Genomic DNA, 18,889 nt, shown 5'->3' with positions numbered 1-18,889 from the left:
GCTGGAAGAACACAGCAGGTCAGGCAGCATCCGAGGAACAGGAGAGTTGACATTTTGGGCATAAGCCCTTCATCAAGGATGGGCTACACTCATCCAGGCAAGTGAGGTGTATTCCAGCACACTTCTGACTTGTGCCTTGTGCACGGTGGACAGACTACAGGTGAAATCAATAAATCCAATTAAATTGTTAATTTGGCACCCAGTATATTTCATCATTGTTGAGAACAATTACATCATTTGTAGAGGGTACTTGGAGTGATCCATCATTCTAAGTATGACTGTAAAGCTAATCCACTCGGACAACTTACAAGTGGTACTTGTCCTTCGCCTCAGTGGAATTTATGCAGCTCCTGATGAGAAATTGAGAAAAAGTTAGCTTAACTTTCTGTTTATATTGACTCACAGTGTTAAATGTTCACCACAGCTCCCTGACTCACTAGTTTGAGAGAGTAAAAAAACAAGGAACTTGAAAAGAGCCCATGAATTTCAATTTGACAAGTGTTCTATTATTAAGGCTGTCCATTGTGAACCTTGATCCTTACACTGTTTAAATTCATCTTGCAGCAGCTTCTGATAGTCACGATTTACACTCTAAAGGGAATTTTGAGAGATTTTGCTTCTCGATCAGATGGAGGTCATTAGATACAGTGCTTTAATATTGTGCAGTCAGTTGTTTGATACATGCTGCCATCTAACAAGCTTGCATTACAGTCAAACTTTGACAAAATTACAGCGAGTGTATCTACGAACCCTTTGCCTGTGGGATATATGGAGGAAAGCCTCATGTGGATGTTCTGTTGAACTTATTTATTGTACAATCTTCTTTTTAATAACTAGAGATTCAGAACGTGTGTGATCTTCAGCATTTCTAGCCTGTTAGTTTTAGTGGAATTTTCCTTTTTGCAAGCCCTCTGTAATTTATTACGGTGATTCGCTAATTATTACTGTATTTGTTTTCTTCAAGTGAGCAGTATAGAATCTCTTTTTAAAGTGTGGTACAAATAATGTTCCTGCATTCACCTCACCCCAGCCGTCTGAATGTTATGCACTTTTTTAACCCAGCGCTTGTCAGTAAGCATATTTCTTGTGAGCATTTACCTCAACATTGAAAGCAATGTTTTCCTACTTTATCATTAGGTGCAATGAGCCGGAGCTGAAATCGTTGGCAATAGGTATACACACCCTGTTAGGAAGAACACTTGGTGAGTCACTTTGTCATTTCCATCACTTTTCCGTAAGTCTGACTGAACACCTTGGAGAGTAGGGAGGCATTGTTGTGTCAGTGGAATCATAAACATAGTGAACCAATTCACCGTCTTTGACTTAGTTTCATTAAATAGAGTCATAGAGGTGTACAGCATGGAAACAGACCCTTCGGTCCAACCCATCCATGCCGACCAGATATCACAACCCAATCTAGTCCCATCTGCCAGCACCTGGCCCATATCCCTCCAAACCCTTCCTATTCATATACCCATACAAATGCTCCTTAAATGTTGCAATTGTACCAGCCTCCCCTACTTCCATATCTGTACCATCTCTGCGTGAAAAAGTTGCCCCTTAGGTCTCTTTTAAATCTTTCCCCTCTCACTCTAAACCTATGCCCTCTAGTTCTGGACTCCCCGACCCCAGGGAAAAGACTTTGCCTATTTATCCTATCCATGCCCCTCATAATTTTGTAAACCTCTATAAGGTCACCCCTCAGTCTCCGACGCTCCAGGGAAAACAGCCCTAGCCTGTTAAGCCTCTCCCTATAGCTGAAATCCTCCAACCCTGGAAACATCCTTGTAAATCTTTTCTGAACCCTTTCAAGTTTCACAACATCTTTCCAATAGGAAGCAGACCAGAATTGCACACAATATTCCAACAGTGGCCCAACCGATCTTTAAAACCGTTAACAATTTGCATGGAGATAGCAACTTGGAATAAGAGGTGTGAAATAGTGATTTTGTTACTTGACTAGAAATCTAAAGGCAAAAGTGAATATTGGGATGACCTGGGTTTGAATCCCACTTTGGCAGATGATAAAACTTAATTTCAATTAATAAATGAAGTTAGCCTAATGGCCACCATAACATCACTGCCGATTGTCCCAAAAACTCACTGTCCTGTTAGGAAGTAATGCAGATGTGGTTGACTCTTCAATGCCCTTTGAAATGGCCCAGGAACGCACTCCAATGTATTATACAGTCACAAGGTCTCAAGCAGGGAATGAAATGTTATAGATCACCCAGCATTAACCAAGGTATTCAAAATGATAACAGCATTTCAGATCCCATAGAGTCCTCCTTCCTAAAATCTGGGGGCTTGTGCCAATACCGGAGAGTTGTCCCACAGCCTGGTCAAGCAGCATCCTACTTGCAGAATGTTTTAAACGTTCCTTCATGGGATGTGGATAGGATTGGTAGAGCCAGCAATTAATGTCCATCCCTTGTTGCTGTTGAGAAGATGGTGGTGGGCTGCCTGTTGAACCGTTGTAGTCCTTAATGTGTGGGTAGACCCACAGTGCTGTTGAGGAGAGAGTTCCAGGATTTCAACCCGGCAACAGCGAAGGAACAGCGATATGTTTTCACGTCAGAATGATGGGTGGCTCGGAGGCCAGTATACCGATGTGGTGTTACCATGTATTTGTTCCCCTTATCATTTTACGTGCAAGTGGTCATGTGTTTGAAAAGTGCTATCTGAGGGGTCTTGGTGAATTTCTGCAGTGCATCTTGTAGATGGTACACATTGCTGGTGGAGAAGCAGTATTTTTGTGGGTACAATGCCAGTCAAACGGGCTGCTTTGTCCTGGATGGTGTGAAATTTCTTGAGTGTTGGTGGAGCTGCACTTAACCAGGCAACTGGGGAGTATTCCATCACACTACTGACTTGTGCCTTGTAGATAATGGACAGGGCTTTGATGAGTCAGAAGGTCAGTTACTTGATAACTAGCCTTTGAACTGCTCTTCTAACTACAATATGTAAATGGCTAGTCCAAAGTTAAAAATCACACAACGCCAGGTTATAGTCCAACAGGTTTATTTGGAAGCACTAGCTTTCGGAGCGCTGCTCCTTCAACAACCACTGGACAAAGGAGCAGCACTCCGAAAGCTAGTACTTCCAAATAAACGTGTTGGACTATAACCTGGTATTGTGTGATTTTTAATTTTGTACACCCCAGTCCAACACCGGCATCTCCGAATCATGGCTATTCCAGTTCAATTTCTGGTTAATAGTAACTCCAGGATGTTGAATCCTAATTTGCACATGGTCCCAGACACCATTACCATGAACATTTGGATCTGTCCTGTTCCACTGACAGGACATAAAGAGCAGCAGTGGTGGAATGGTGGTACACAGTTGGGAGAAATTGCTCTGGGAGTCATTCACCTCAACTCCAGACCCCACAAAGTCTTACGGCATCAAGTCAAAAATGAGAAAGGAAATCTCCTGCTGATTACCAATTACCCCCTAAACTGTGCCCTCTCCCTCCTGAATATGAAGACCTCCATGTTAAATACCACTTGGAGGATGCACTGAGGGTGACAAGGGCACAGAATGTACTCTGGGTGGGGAATTTCGATCACCAAGGGTGGCTTAGCAGCATCAGTTAAACTGGACTGACCAATTCTTAATGGACTATACAGTCCTTGTGGAGACAAAGTCTTCACATTGAGGATACTCTCCAACATCCTGTATGGCAGTACCAGTGCTAAATGAGTGAGATTTCAAAAGGATTTTACAACTGGAGATGAGGACTATACTCGCAATCCATTCTGTGGGTTGTTGACAGCAGAATTGTACTCAAACACAATCTGTAACCTCAGATTACTAACCCATGGCCCATCATAACACTACTGATACCATCAAGCCAATAAATCAACCCTAGTTCAATAAAGAATGCAGGAAGGCATGCTAAGAGCACACCACGCATGACCTAAAAATGAGATGGCAACCTAATGAAGTTACAACAAAGGACTACCTGCATGCCAAACACTAGAAGCAGCATGTAATAATGGGACAATTGCATTAGATCTATCATGTGCAGGCCTGCCAAGTCCAGTTTTAAATGGAGGTGAGCAATTAGACAATTCACTGGAGAAGAAAGTTCCACGAAAATGTAAAAGCCTAGCATGTCCGTGCAAATGGTAAGGCTGAAGAGATCTCTTCATTCACAAGAATCAAGTGGATAATCCATCTTCCTGAGGTTCCCCAGCATTATAGATGCCAGTTTTGAGCCAATTTATTTCACTCAACATGAGATCATGAAATGGCTGAAGATGTTTGTTGTCAGGCCAAGGGCTCTGACAATGTCTTGGACTCCAGGAATAGCTGCGCCCCCAACCAAGCTAGTGTCGCCCCAATACAGTAATCGCGTCTACCTGGCAATGTGGAAAATGGCCCATGTATCCAAAGAAAGAGAACATCCACAAAAAGCAGGACAAATCCAACAAGCCATTTGATGGAATGGATGTTCACAGTGCTCTGATACAGCATTTACTCAACAATAAACTGCTAACTGATGCTCAGTTTGGTGTCTGCTAGGTCCACTGTGTTCCTGACCTTTTTACAACAGTGGACCATAATTGAGCAGAAAAAGCTGAATTCAAGGTGGAAAATAAGGGTGAATATATCACCGGTAGCATTTGACTGTTATCAAAGAGATAGGGATAGGTTAGCTCAGTTGACTGGACAGCTGGTTTACTGCACAGGGTAACGCCAACAGTGTAGGTTCAGTTCCTGCACCAACTGAGGCTACCATGAAGGACTCTTTCTCAACTTGCCCCTCCCTGAGGTGTGGTGACCTTTAGGTTAAACCACCACCAGTTGTCTCTTTCTAACGAGTAGCCCTATGATCCAGAAGGTGTAACAACTTTATCAAGGAGCTCTAGCAAAACCAGAATCAATATGAATCAGAGGGTAAACTCTCCATTGGTTGGAGTCATACTGAGGACAAAGGAAGACAGTTGTGTTTGTTGGAGATGAATCAGCTGAGCTGCAGGAGTTCCTTAGGGTAGTGTCCTAGATCCAATCATGTTCATTAATGATCTTCCCTCCATCCTAAGGTCAGAATTGGGGATGTCCTCTGATGATTGCGCAATGTTCAACACCACATGTGACTCTTCAGACACTGAAGCAGTCTGTATGTCCACCTGTCGCAAGACCTAAACAATATTCAGGCTTGGATTGATAATTGGCATTGCACAAATGTTGGACAATGATTATCTCCAACAAATGACAATCCAGCCATCACCCCATTACAATGGCATTACCGCCGGTCTAATCCCTACTATCAATATCCCAGAGGTTACCATTGACCAAAACCCAACTGCAGCTACAAGTTCAGATCAGAGGCTAGGAATTCTGCTGTGAGTAACTCACTTCCTGACTCCTCAAAGCCCCTCAATAATTCTTGGGGCTGAAATTGGGAGTGTGATGGAATATTCAGCACTTGCCTGGGTGAATACAGATTTAACAACACTTGAGGGTTCGACACCATCCAGGATAAACCTGGTGTGTACCATTGACATGATGAATTGCAACACTCGCCAAATCTCAAACAGCACATTCCAAACCCTTGGCCTCTACCACGTAAATTTAAAAAAAGCAGTAAACACCTGGGATCACAGCAATTTCTAATTCAAGCCACACCCCATCCTGGCACACAGAACCAAATATTCTCTCCTTCAAAGTCTTGGGGTCAAAATCCTCGAACTCCCTCCCTAACAGCACTGTGGGTACACCTACAGTACATGAATTGCAGTGACTCAAGACAGCAGCTCAGCATCTCCTGAGCTGAAACATCCCACAATTCTTTTTAGCAACTTTAGTTTCAATGCGTTAATGCCATTACCTTTATCATTGTTGTTGTCTCCAATAATACAAAACAACGGAAGGAATTTCTTCATCACAAAGTGAACTAGTCCACTCCCTCATAGTAACTTTGTACAGGTCAGCATCAATGTGCCCTTATATAGAACACGTAATATTGAAACATCCCAAACTGCTTCTCAGGAGTGTTACCAGACAATATTTGACAGTGAAACAAATAAGGAGATATTACAATCAGTGTCCCTGATCAAAGATTACAGCATTTAAGGAGGTAAAGATATTTAGGGAGGGAATTGGGGCCTAGGCAGCTGAATACACAGTCACAAATGGTGGAGTATTTGCAATTGTAGATGTTACACTGTTGACCATGTATCGTTGTATAATATTGCATATATAATAATGATGAATATTAGATTGTCAAAAACTCTCTGCAACTCACTGATGTGTAGAGTTAGGAGCTATAGATAAGTAATGTTTCAGTGTGTGAATAAATCCAAAATCTGAGGAAAGATCGACTTCTGTCTCTTCCTTCAGCAACAGGCTAACAGAAGTTTAACATCGTGCAGGGGACAAAGACTGGTTTACACGCCTACCTCACTTCACTGTCAATACCAGCCACAGCACATATAATGTCTGTGCATCTGCTAATAGGCAGTGAGTGAATATAAGGGGAGGCCTAATGCAAATGCCTATACCTACTTTAACATCCTGGGTTAAGCTGTGGTTCAGTGAGATTGGAATGTGTGTTCTACTTGGTAGTTGCACCTGGCAGTGTTAGATGAATTGGCGTGGGGTTTATAAATTCATAACAGTAGAAAGTTTGCAATGGTTCAACGTGAGGAATCACTGGGTCAACTTGAAAGAATTGCAGCCTGGTTCCATTTGAGAGACAGAGTGAAACTGTTGCCAGAGGTAGCTGAGCAATGTACTTTGCCACGCTGTGTTGACTTCTGTGCAATTATATCCAATAGATATTGGTTAAGAAGTGGGAGAGGTTAGTGAACCTTTTCCATCTTGTGTTCATCACGACAAACACAAGAATGCCAAATTTCAAATAACCACAATAATTTATACTACAGCTGAAAATTTTTCCAAATGGCTTGCAAGGTAACTTTGGCCAAGGCACTGCTGTGGTGAAAGCACCCTGGAACTGAAAGCTCCCCCAAGCCTCCCTAATACCACTCTATAAATAGTTGCGATTGTTCAAAATTTGGTATACTTGTGGTTGTCATGATGAGTCCAAAATGAAAAAGCTTCAGCCATGCTCCTTTCAAAGACATTCAACTTTGAAATTGTTCCCAATAGCCCGTAAGGGACTTTCTCTTATATATGTAAGTTGCTCCTTTGTTACTTCATCAAATAGCCATTTCCCATTCCAAATTAAATGCTAACAAAAATAGAAACTGCTGGAAAAGCTCAGCAGGTCTGGCAGCATCTGTGCGGAGAGAAATCAGGATTAACGTTTCGGGTCCAATGACTTTTCCTCAGAGCTGCAGTTCAGAGGAAGGGCCACTGGACTCGAATCGTCAACTCTGATCTCTCTCCACAGATGCTGCCAGACCTGCTGAGCTTTTCCAGCAATTTCTGTTTCTGATTTACAGCATCCAGAGTTCTTTTTTGGTTTTTATTTTCCAAATTAAATGCTTGTGACCTGATGTCTGTACTTTCTAATCAAACTGTTCAGAGATGTTGTTACACACCTCTGGAGCAGGTGGGACTTGAACCCAGACTTCCTGTTTCCACACTGTAGGGATTCTATGATTCGTGGTTCAGAGTTAGGAGCAGTACCACACACACCACAAGACCACTTGTCTGCTTGTGATGGTTACTCATATCACCTGAATTTGGATTCCTTTTAACACGAACGATACACAGTCAACAGTATAGCTCACTGCTGTGTAGAAGCTACAACCCAGGAAATGGCCAGTCAGCTCATGTTGACTTTAAACATATGACTAACAGTAGAATTCTATATACCCATCCATTGCCCATGTATACTTCTTAAGATACTAAACCATCCTGAAGGTTGGAGAACATTATTTATAAACACCATAACATAAGAGCAACCAAGGGGATAATTAAATTTGTGAACTATTCTTATGATCATCCGAGTTGGAGAATAAGAAAGGCATTGTCTAAAATTGACAAGGCTGAATGTTTCCTGTATTCCTCCAGGTGATAAACAAATCAGCTGTTAGGTCAAAAAAATTCAGCCGAGCGAGAAAAGGTTCGAGGCTCCACACACTCGTGCATAATGCATTTAAAATGAGCTTCCAAAAATAGCCCGTGGCAGCACTGCATAGAGATGTATAGACTGTGAAAATCGGAATCTGTGATTGTGAAAATGAAGCTGTTTAAAAGTATGGAGAGGAGGAGGAGTAGGCTACGCAAACCTTCCCCGCCATTCAGTCTGATCATGGCTGATCCCCTATCTCAATGCCATATTCCTGTTCTCTCCTTACTCCCCTTGATGCGTTTAAAATTAAAAAAAACTTAGCAATCATTTTCTTGAATACCATCAGTGATGCAACCTTCACAGCCTTCAGAGGTAGAGAATTCACTGCTTCGGGTGAAGAAATGTTTCCTCATCTCAGTCCAAAATGGCCTCCCCTTCTATCCTGAAATGGGAAAGCTAGGCTTGAGACGACCCAACCAGGGGAAACATCCTCACTGCATCTAGTTTGTCCAGTCCTGTTAAAATTTTATACATTTCAATCAGGTCCCCTCTCATCCTTAGGAACTCTAGTGAATACAGGCCCAATGGAACCAACCTCTCCACATGTAACAGTTCTGCCATTCCTGGTAACTACATAGTGAACTTCTCTTGCGCACTCTGTGACAAGTATATCCTTTCTTAGGTAGGGAAACAAAAGCTACACATAATACTCCATGTGTGGTCTCACTGTGGTCCTGTATAAATGCAGTAAGACATCCCTATCTCTGAACTCAAATCCTTTTGTAATGAAGTCCAGTACACCACATCTTCCTAATTTCTTGCTGCATCTGCCTGTCTATTTTCATTGACTGGTATACTAGAATCCCTTTAGATATCCACACTTCCCAATATGTGACCATTTAAATCATACCTTTATGTTTTTGCAGTGAAGCGTATAACTTCACATTCAGCAACATTATATTGCATCGCTCACGTATTTGCTCACCCACTCAACTTCTTGAAACCTCCTTCCATCTTCCATCAATCCCCCCTAAATTTCCTATTGTCAGCAAATATGGTAATGTTGCATTTGATGCCTTCGTCCAGGTCCTAATAGCTGACCCAAGGACTCCCTCACAGTTCCTGCTACCTCACCGAATGCTCAGTTATAAGGTCTCTCCGACTCCAAAACTTCAATATTTCAACCAATGAACGTACAGACTCTTTTGTAGTGTCAGTCTTGCTTTGCTCAACAAGAACTGACTGCAGGACACTCTTCCTGGACTATTTCACCACGGTGCTGACTGCAGGACACTCTTCCTGGACTGTTTCACCACAGTGCTGACTGCAGGACACTCTTCCTGGACTATTTCACCACGGTGCTGACTGCAGGACCCTCTTCCTGGACTGATTCACCACAGTGCTGACTGCAGGACACTCTTCCTGGACTGATTCACCACGGTGCTGACTGCAGGACACTCTTCCTGGACTGATTCACCATGGTGCTGACTGCAGGACACTCTTCCTGGACTGATTCACCACGGTGCTGACTGCAGGACACTCTTCCTGGACTGTGTTACTGTGATGGTTAATGCAGGGCACTTCTTCCCTGACTGCTTCACTACAATGCGGATTGCAGGGCACTTCTTTGTTTGGCATTAGTATGATAATGGTCATGGGATATGACTGGGAATATTGATTGACAATAATCTCCTCTTCCTGTTCCAGCTGGAATTCCTGCTCCTATTTACTTCGGAGCTTTAATTGACAAAACCTGCCTGAAATGGGGAACCAACAGATGCGGGGGACGAGGGGCCTGTAGGATCTACAACTCTGATGCTTTCAGGTAAGAATGGTTCACACCAGCACAGCACTCCTCGGGACAGTCCCTCTCCTCAACCAACTCATATCCCCATCCGAACAGCATCAACGCTCATGCTCTCAGTATTAGAATGGAACGGAATAGAAATTCATTAGTGCACGTACTTTCACATGAAAAATATGGTGAAAGGTTAAAGGTCACCACACCATGGCACCTACACCAATGACAGAAGTCACATATTATAATTTTTTTAAAAAGTTAAATTAAGACAAAGTTCATCACAGTTCAGTTCATGCTTCCTGCGCTCGGGGAAAGCTGATTTATGAACAATCGAAATATGTTGAAGGTGCAGCTGGGATGAGACAACCCGGCCAGGCCAAGACCATCACTCATAGTCAAGACCACCTTGTCCAGAGGAAGAGTGCATCCAGCATAGCCTCTTACCCGGTCATGGATGGAGCTCTTCCGTTTCATTGATCAGAGCCTTCTCAGTCTCAGGTTCACTAAAGAAGTGTGGACTCATAAATGTTTACGGCACAGAAAGGGACCATTCAGCTCAGCATGTCTGAAATAACTCCATGGAAGCTAGTATCCTGTCACCAAGTCACCTTTTTGGTGATCTGTACATAGAACCTGACACTGACACTGACCCAGCTGGCTCCTGGAGTGAGCTGAACCCCTGATGCTTCTGTTTATTTTTTTTTCTTCTTTTTTGTTTCATTAACCCCCACACTACCACCTAAGTGCGGTAGTGCTTATTATTTTTTTTCCCCAGCACGCATGGTGTGTGTGTGCAGGTGTGAGACACAGTGCAAGAATCTTTATTCAAGTTCCACCACCAGGAAGATAGGAAAACACCCGGGTGGCCAGTGATGCTTCTGTTTATTTTTTTTCTCCAGATTATTTTTTTCTTTTTTTTTCTTTTTTTTTCTTTCTTTTTTTTCTTTTTTTCCCCCACACTACCACCTAAGTGCGGTAGTGCTTATTATATATATTTTTTTTTTCTTTTTTTTCTTTTTTTTTTTTCTTTTTTTCCCCCCCACTACCACCTAAGTGCGGTAGTGCTTATTATATATATTTTTTTTTTCCCAGCACCCATGGTGTGTGTGTGCGCAGGTGTGAGACACAGTGAAAGCCACAAAGTGCACGAATCTTTATTCAATTTCCACCACCAGGAAGATAGGAAAACACCCGGGTGGCCAGTGATGCTTCTGTTTATATCTGTCAGCTAGGGCTCCCTGATTGGGGCTGTTAACCTGGTCCAGTCAGGGAACTCCTGCTGTATGAGGTCCACCTGGTTGACCTGATGTCAATCCCTACATTCCTCCCCCTCAAAGTCCCACTGCTTTTCCTATAGCTTGTCCGCACCAGGTCTGGTTCTGCGTCAGACACAGGAGGAACGTATCTGACCATAACCCGGCCTCCTTGTGCCTGGAGCATCTTGGCTGAAATTAATCTTTTTTAATCTTTTTGTCTCTTTGCCTCCTCTCTTTGCCTCTGCCCTTCTGTGTGTGTGTGTGTATGTGTGTATGTGTGTGTGTCTCACACTCTACCTCGTCTCAATCTACCGTTCTTGCTCTTCCTCTGCCTATGACCCTCTCTCTCTCTCTCTCTCTGCCTCTGTGTTTCTCTCTCCACTTTTTCCACTTCTCTGGGCTACTTTTTTATCACAAACCTAACGTTTATGTTACATGATATCCAGGGTTGTCGTGATTTAGTCTCCTTAGTCACACCCTTTCATGTATTTGCCCTGCGCTGTATTTTCTCCTTGAATGCGTTGGACTGCTCTGATACAGTTTGTCTGTAACTAGTTGCTCCCAGTGCACTTGGGCTAAATTATATCTTTCTCCGGTTTCAAACCTCTCCCCTCAATAAATCCTTATCCTTTTCCATAACTCCTGAAAGAAGTGTGATTAGTAAGGCATAATAGAACGTACTTTAGGTCAAAGAGCTTGAAGATGATGATAGAGAAGCTGAGAGCGCAGGTAGCAATGACATCATACTTCCATGTGTCATGACCAAGACTTGGCTGAAAGATGGCCTGGTTTGGTAGCTCAACATTCCTGGTTATAAATATTTAGTGGAGATAGGTGGATACAAGGTGGGTGTTGTCATCATATTGACCAAGGAATCAATCATTGCAGTGAGGATGATCTGTTGGAAGGATTATCAAATGACACCATGTGGGTAAAATGGGTTGGGGTAAATTGGCTGGACAGCTGGTTTGTGATGCAGTGTGAAGCCAACAGTGTGGGTTCTGTTCCTGAGTCATGGTCATGATCTCTTAAAAAGATCCCCTACTGATATGCCTTCCTGGGTTTATTCCAGAACGATGGGTCCAGAACAGCTCCCTCCTTTGTTTCACTTTCTATGTACTGATTAAAAAAGGTATATGCATGTTAAAGAAAATTGTCTCCCACCCTTGGACACAACTCTTCCAATTAATTTTTGATAATTATAAATCCCCTGCTGTCAATACCTTTTATAATTGTTGCACTTCTTTGAAATTTAATTCTCTATCCCTCCCTGAAAGTTCTCTCACCCCTCCCCCTCCACTCCTTCACATTGTACACACCCAACAGTATCTTTGTCCCCTTTTCATGATTTTTCCTTCTAGCCATTATCTCACCATAGTTTTACCAGGTCACAGGGCTGCTGTCTCAGCAGAGAGAGACGACCGAGTGCTGATTTATTCTGAGGGCCACCATATCGCCATCAAGGGGAGAGGAGAGTCCCTCATGGTAACCTCAGCTGAAGATGAGAATTGAACCCATGCTGTTAGGTAGTGAATCAGGCCAGGTGTTAGATTTGGAGGTAGGTGAGCACTTTGGTGATAGTGACCACAATTCAGTTATGTTTACTTTAACGATAGAAAGGGATAGGTATATACCACAGCACAAAAGCTATAGCTGAGGGAAAGGCAATAACAATGTGATTAGGCAAGATTTAGGATGCATAGGATGGGGAAGAAAAGTGCAGGGGATGGGCACTTATTCACTAATGTGGAGCTTATTCAAGGAACAGCTATTGTAGGTCCTTGATAAGAATGTACCGGTCAGACAGGGAGGAAGTGGCCGAGCACAGGAGCCGTGGTTTACTCAGGTAGTTGAATCTCTTGTCAAGAGGAAGAAGAGGGCTTATGTTAGGATGAGATGCGATGGCTCAGTTAGGGTGCTTGAGAATTACAAGTTAGCCAGGAAAGACCTGAAGAGAGAGCGAAGAAGAGCCGGGAGGGGACATGAGAAGTCGTTGGAGGATAGGATTAAGAAAACCTTAAGGCAACTAGCTGCTCCCAGTGCACTTGGCCTAAATTATATCTTTCCCCAGTTTAGAACTTCTACTCCCAATAAATCCTTATCCTTTTCCATAACTCCTGAAAGAAGTGTGATTGGTAAGGCAAACTAGAATATATTTCAGGAATAAAAGAATGACTAGAGTAAGATAAGGGCCAATCAAAGACAGTAGTGGAAAGTTGTGCATGGAGTCAAATAGGGGAAGTGCAAAATGAATACTTTTCGTCAGTATTCACACTAGAAAAAGACAATGTGGTCGAGGAGAATACTGAGATACAAGCTACTAGTCGAGATCTGATTGAGGTGTATAAGGAGAAAGTCTCAGCAATTCTGGATAGTGTAAAAGTAGATAAGTCCCCTGGCTGGATGGGATTTATCCGAGGATTCTCTGGGAAGCCAGGGAGGAGATTGCCGAGTCTTTGGCTTTGATCCTTATGTCGTCATTGTCTACAGGAATTGTGCCAGAAGACTGGAGGATAGCAAAATTTGTTCCTTTATTCAAGAAGGGGAGTAGAGACAACCTTGGAAATTATAGATCCGTGAGCCTTACTTTGGTTGTGGGTAAAGTGTTGGAAAGGGTTGTAAGAGATAGGATTTATAATCATCTAGAAAGGAATAAGTTGATTAGGGATAGTCAACACGGTTTTGTGAAGGGTAGGTCGTGCCTCACAAACCTTATTGAGTTCTTTGGGAAGGTGACCAAACAGGTGGATGAGGGTAAAGCTGTTGATGTGGTGTATATGGATTTCAGTAAGGCGTTTGATAAGATTCCCCACGGTAGGCTATTGCACAAAATATGGAGTTTTGGGATTGAGGGTGATCTAGCAGTTTGGATCAGAAGTTGGCTAGTTGAAACAAGACAGAGGGTGGTGGTTGATTGGAAATATTCATCCTGGAGTTCAGTTACTAGTGGGGTACTGCAAGGATCTGTTTTGGGTCCACTGCTGTTTGTCATTTTTATAAATGACCTGGGTGAGAGCATAGAAGGATGGGTTAGTAAATTTGCAGATGACACTAAAGCCGGGAGAGTTGTGTATAGTGACAAAGGATGTTGTAGTTTATAGAAAGACATAGATAAGCTGCAGAGCTGGACTGAGAGGTGGCAAATGGAATTTAATGCAGATAAGTGTGAGGTGATTCACTTTGGAAGGAGTAATAGAAATGCAGAGTACTGGGTTATTGGTAAGATTCTTGGTACTGCAGATGAGCAGAGAGATCTCAGTGTCCAGGTACAGAGATCCTTGAAAGTTGCCACCCACTTTGATAGGGTTGGTAAGAAGGCATATGTTAGCGTTTATTGGTAGCCCTCTTAAGTTTCAGAATCATGAGAGCGTGCTGCAGCTGTATTAAACTCTGTTGCAGCCACATTTAGAGTATTGTGTACAGTTCTGGTCCCTGCATTATATGAAGAATGTGGAAGCATTGAAAAGGGTGCAGAGGAGCTTTACTAGGATGTTGCCTGGTATGGAGGCAAGGTCTTATGAGGAAAGACTGAGGGACTTGAGGCTGTTTTTGTTAGAGAGAAGAAGGTTGAGAGGCCACTTAATGAGACCTATAAGATAATCAGAGGGTTAGATAGGTGGACAGTGAAAGCCTTTTTCCTTGGATGGGGACATAGCTTTAAGTTGAGGTGTGACAGGTGTAGGACAGATGTCAGAGGTAGTTTATTTACTCAGAGTAGAAGGGGCATGGAACACACTGCCTGCAACTTTAAGGGCATTTAAATGGTCATTGGAGAGAATGGATATGGATGAGAATGGAATAGTGTAGGTTAGATGGGCTTCAGATTGGTACCACGGGTCGGTGCAACATCGAGGATTGAAGGATCTATCCTGCGCTGTAATGTTCTATGACACTTCTCCCTCTCTCCCCACCTCCACCTCACTGAGCAATTGGACTGTTCACAAGTGCTAGTGCCCATCCACAGAGGGACCATCAATCTCATTCTTTCCTGGGCCAAAAATTGGTTTGCAAGTTAAATGGGGGATTCCCTCACTACCTGCCTGGTCCTCCTCCTCCTGTCAATCAATTACCCATTTTCCCCATCTCTCTGCAGTTTCTTAAATTATGGGGTGACCACATTTTGAAATGTGCTGTCCACAAACCTCACTGCCTCATGAACCTATGATAGTGTCCCCAACTGCCACTCACACTCCAAACCCTAGAGCTTCAGTTGTTTGAGTCAGAGACACCCCTTGTATCCAGACTGGCAAGAGGCTCTAGGAGTTTCCCCTAGAGGGCAGCATGTACAATTCATACACCTGAGTACCTCAGACATACAGTAACAGTGTGGACCTTCCCTTTAGTCGTGGGTCATAGAACATAGGAAAGAGACCCTCACTTGGTCCATATCCCTCCAAACCTGTCATATACTTATTCAAATATCTTTTAAACATTTATAACTGGAATCACATCCACCACTTACTCTGAAAATCCACTCCACACTGTGTTAAAAAAGTTGCCCCTTATGACCTGTCTAAATCTTTCTCCTCTCATCTTAAAAATATGCCCCCTTGTTTTGATCTCCCCCACCCTCAGGAAAAAACCCTTGCTATTCACCTTATGTATGCCCCTCATGACTTTATAAACTTCAACTTACTATTATTTAATATAGATTCAAGTGTTTTGCTGTTGTTCATGTGAGTCAAGCAACCAGAATTCCCCAGCTCGATCAAGAAAGTTAGTTTTGAAATTCTGAAATCTGAAAGCACAAGGTGCTTTAATGCCATGTGGTCCAGTTGGTTTTATTCTTCAGCTTTCTGTAACATGGGGAGGTGATTGCCCTGTTAGTCCAAAGATCCAGCTAGTATTCGGTGGGCGTGGGTTCAAATCCTGCTACGGCAAAAGGTGGATTTTGAATTTGATGGAATTAAGAGTCTAATGCGGGCCATGAAGCCATGGTTGAATTGTCAGGAAATCTCCATCTGGTAACTGAAAGCTTTTTAAGAAGGAAACCTGCCATCTTTACCCAGTCTGACTTATATGGAACTCCAGACTCATAGCAAACTGGTTGACTTTTAAACCGCCCTCTGGGCAATAAATGTAACAACACCCACATCCTGTAAATGAGTAACAAAAACTACAGTATGCCTGAGAAACTTGCTATGTTGTTGTAGCCACCATGTATCTTTATCTTTATTCATTTGTCTACTCATGGGACCTGAGTGTCACTGGCTGTCTGGCCAGCATCAATAGCCTGTCCCGAGTTGCCCTTGAGAAGGTAGTGGTGAGCTGCATTCTTGAACCACTGCAATCCACTTTTTGTAGGTAGATCCACAATGCTATTATAGAGGAAATTCCAGAATTTTGATCCAGCGACAGGGATGGTGAATGGATTGAAGGGGAGCTTGCAGTTGGTGGTGTTCCCATGTATCTGCTGCCCATGTCCTTCTAGATGGAAGCGGTCATGGGTTTGGAAGGTGCTGCCTAAGGAGCTTTGAATTTTTGCAGTGCATCTTGTAGATCATACACACTGCTACTAAGCATCGGTGATCAAGGGAGTGGATGCTTGTGGATGTGGTGCCAGTTAAGTGGGCTGCTTTCTCCTGGACGGAATTAAGTTTCTTGAGCATTGTTGGAGCTGCACTTATCCAGTCTGGTGGAGTATATTCTATCACTCTCCAGACTTATGCCTTGTGTGTGATAGACTGGCTTTGAGGAGTCAGGAGATGGGTTACTCACCACAGTATTCCTAGTTCTCTGACCACCTTGTGCCAAGTCCAGTTGAGTTCCTTGTCAATGACAACTCCCTGGATGTTGATAGTGGGGAATAGAGTGATGGTAAAACCTTTGAATGTCAAGGTCCAGTGGTTAAATAGTCTCTTATTGGAGATGATCATTGCATTTGTGTAGTGCAGTGTTACTTGACACTTGTCAGCTCAAGCCTGGATATTGTCCTTGACTTGTTGAATTGTAATATGGACTGCTTCAGTTTCTGAGCTCCAAAAGCTAGTGCTTCCAAATAAACCTGTTGGACTATAACCTGGTGTTGTGTGATTTTTAACTTTGAAACAGGTGGGTTTTTACGAGAATCCAACTTTTCATTATTTGGATTAATGGGACTAGCATTTTATTCCAAATTATTGATTAAATTCACATTCCCTCAACTGTCGTGGTGTTATTTGAAATTGCAACTCTCGCATATTAATGCAGGCCTCTGTATCCAATAGTCCAAGAACATTATCGCCCTGCCATCAGTCAGATTTATACAGCACAGAAACAGACCCTTCAGTTCAACTTGTCCAGGCCAACCAGATATCCTGAACTGATCTAGTCCCATTTGCCAACATTTGGCCCATATCCTTCTAAACCCTTCCTGTTTATGAACCTGTCCAGATGCCTTTCAGGTGTTGTAACTGTACCAGCCTCCACCACTTCCTCCAGCAGCTCATTCTGTACACTCACCACCCTGTGCATGAAAAAGCTGCCCCTCAGATCCCTTTCAATCTTTCCCCTCTCACTTTAAACCTATTCCCTCTAGTTTTGGACTCACCTACCCTGGGGGATAAAAACCTTGGCTATTCACCCTGTCCTTGCCCCTCATGATTTTATACACTTCCGTAAGGTCACCTCTCAGCCTCCGACACTCCAGGGAAAAAATGCCCCAGCCTGTTCAGGCTTTTCCTCTAGCTCAAACCCTTTTTTAGGTTTACACAACCACCAGCCATCTCTGTGTGTTTACAGATACTGGTAATAATGAATGATGTTGGATTCTAAATAACGTTACTTTTTTACAGATTTAGCACCCTGCTCACACCCAAATCCACCTTCCTAGAGGAGTTAAGATTCTGTCTCTAAGCGATTTAATGCCTTGTTTCATACTGTCCCATTCTATATATAGGCATATCTTCCTGGGCCTACAAGTGTCAATGCGTGGAGCTGGCCTGCTGGTGTTTTTTATTATCTTTGCACTATTGAAGAAACGTTTTCCAGCTCACTTCGCTAACCCAGAGACTAACTGTGGCACCGAAATGATGTCCGAACAGGATAAGGACCAAAAGTCTGACAATGGAGACCTCACAGTCAAAACAGCCAACAGTGACCCAGACAAAGAATCAAATGTTTGAGAAAGAACTTTATTAACAACTATAAAGAGAAAATTTGAGTACATTAAATTTTTGAGTCAAACGTTTTGAGAAAGCAAAAGTTTTTATTTTTTTTTAATTAAAATCTAAGAACCATGATTTTGGAAAAGAATTTGCCCAGATTTGTATTAAACTATCAACAATCTGTGCTTTTAAATAAATGTCTGAAGAGGGAATAAAGTTGTTTGAGAGATCAAGTATTTTTCACAGTGACATTTCTCCATGAATTATTGTGTGTGACACAAACACTTTGTTTTTAAAACTGAGACCAGACTAGAATTTGGGATCTTGCCTTTTGTCAATAGTACAAAACTGGTGCTCAACTAGTAATCAGCTCCTTTTGTACCATAGATGGATTTACTTGCTATTCAAAATGTGGCATGATCTAAATTGTCTCACAGATTCACCCAGTGTTTGCAAGCCACTGGACTCGGGTATTTGGGTGAATGTAAATTGTGCCTTTTGCATGTTTTTACTGAGCATTGGAGTTCATGCAAACATTGCCTTATTAGGCTTCACAATATTTGATATATTTGGGGTCAGAGTATTTCTGTAGGTCAACTTCATCTTGTTCATCCATGTTTTCTGTCAGTTGAATCTTAGTTACTTTTACATGGCCACTAGAAATGCAAGTAGGCAGGTCATTTAATTGGAAAGTTCTACTTTTTGATCATCAGCTTTGCAGACAAGTCTCACCATTTATGACAACACTTATACCAGA

General features: G+C 42.6%; 1 protein-coding gene across 2 annotated transcripts in view; it reads left to right on the top strand.

The window, feature by feature from the left end:
* LOC122561600 (solute carrier organic anion transporter family member 1C1-like) overlaps nucleotides 1-18,348 on the top strand; it is a 47,531-nt gene extending 29,183 nt beyond the window's left edge. For both annotated transcript variants that reach the window (XM_043713452.1, XM_043713453.1), the window contains exons 13-15: nucleotides 1,138-1,202; nucleotides 9,698-9,815; nucleotides 17,925-18,348. In XM_043713452.1, coding sequence (XP_043569387.1) covers nucleotides 1,138-1,202; nucleotides 9,698-9,815; nucleotides 17,925-18,150 — 409 coding nt within the window. In that variant the 3' untranslated portion in view covers nucleotides 18,151-18,348. The remainder of the gene's footprint in view (nucleotides 1-1,137; nucleotides 1,203-9,697; nucleotides 9,816-17,924) is intronic.
* The last annotated feature ends 541 nt before the right edge of the window (nucleotides 18,349-18,889 follow it).

This window comes from Chiloscyllium plagiosum, chromosome 23 (genome assembly GCF_004010195.1).
Source record: "Chiloscyllium plagiosum isolate BGI_BamShark_2017 chromosome 23, ASM401019v2, whole genome shotgun sequence".
Taxonomy (NCBI): domain Eukaryota; kingdom Metazoa; phylum Chordata; class Chondrichthyes; order Orectolobiformes; family Hemiscylliidae; genus Chiloscyllium; species Chiloscyllium plagiosum.
This window is presented reverse-complemented; position numbering and strand designations above follow the sequence as displayed.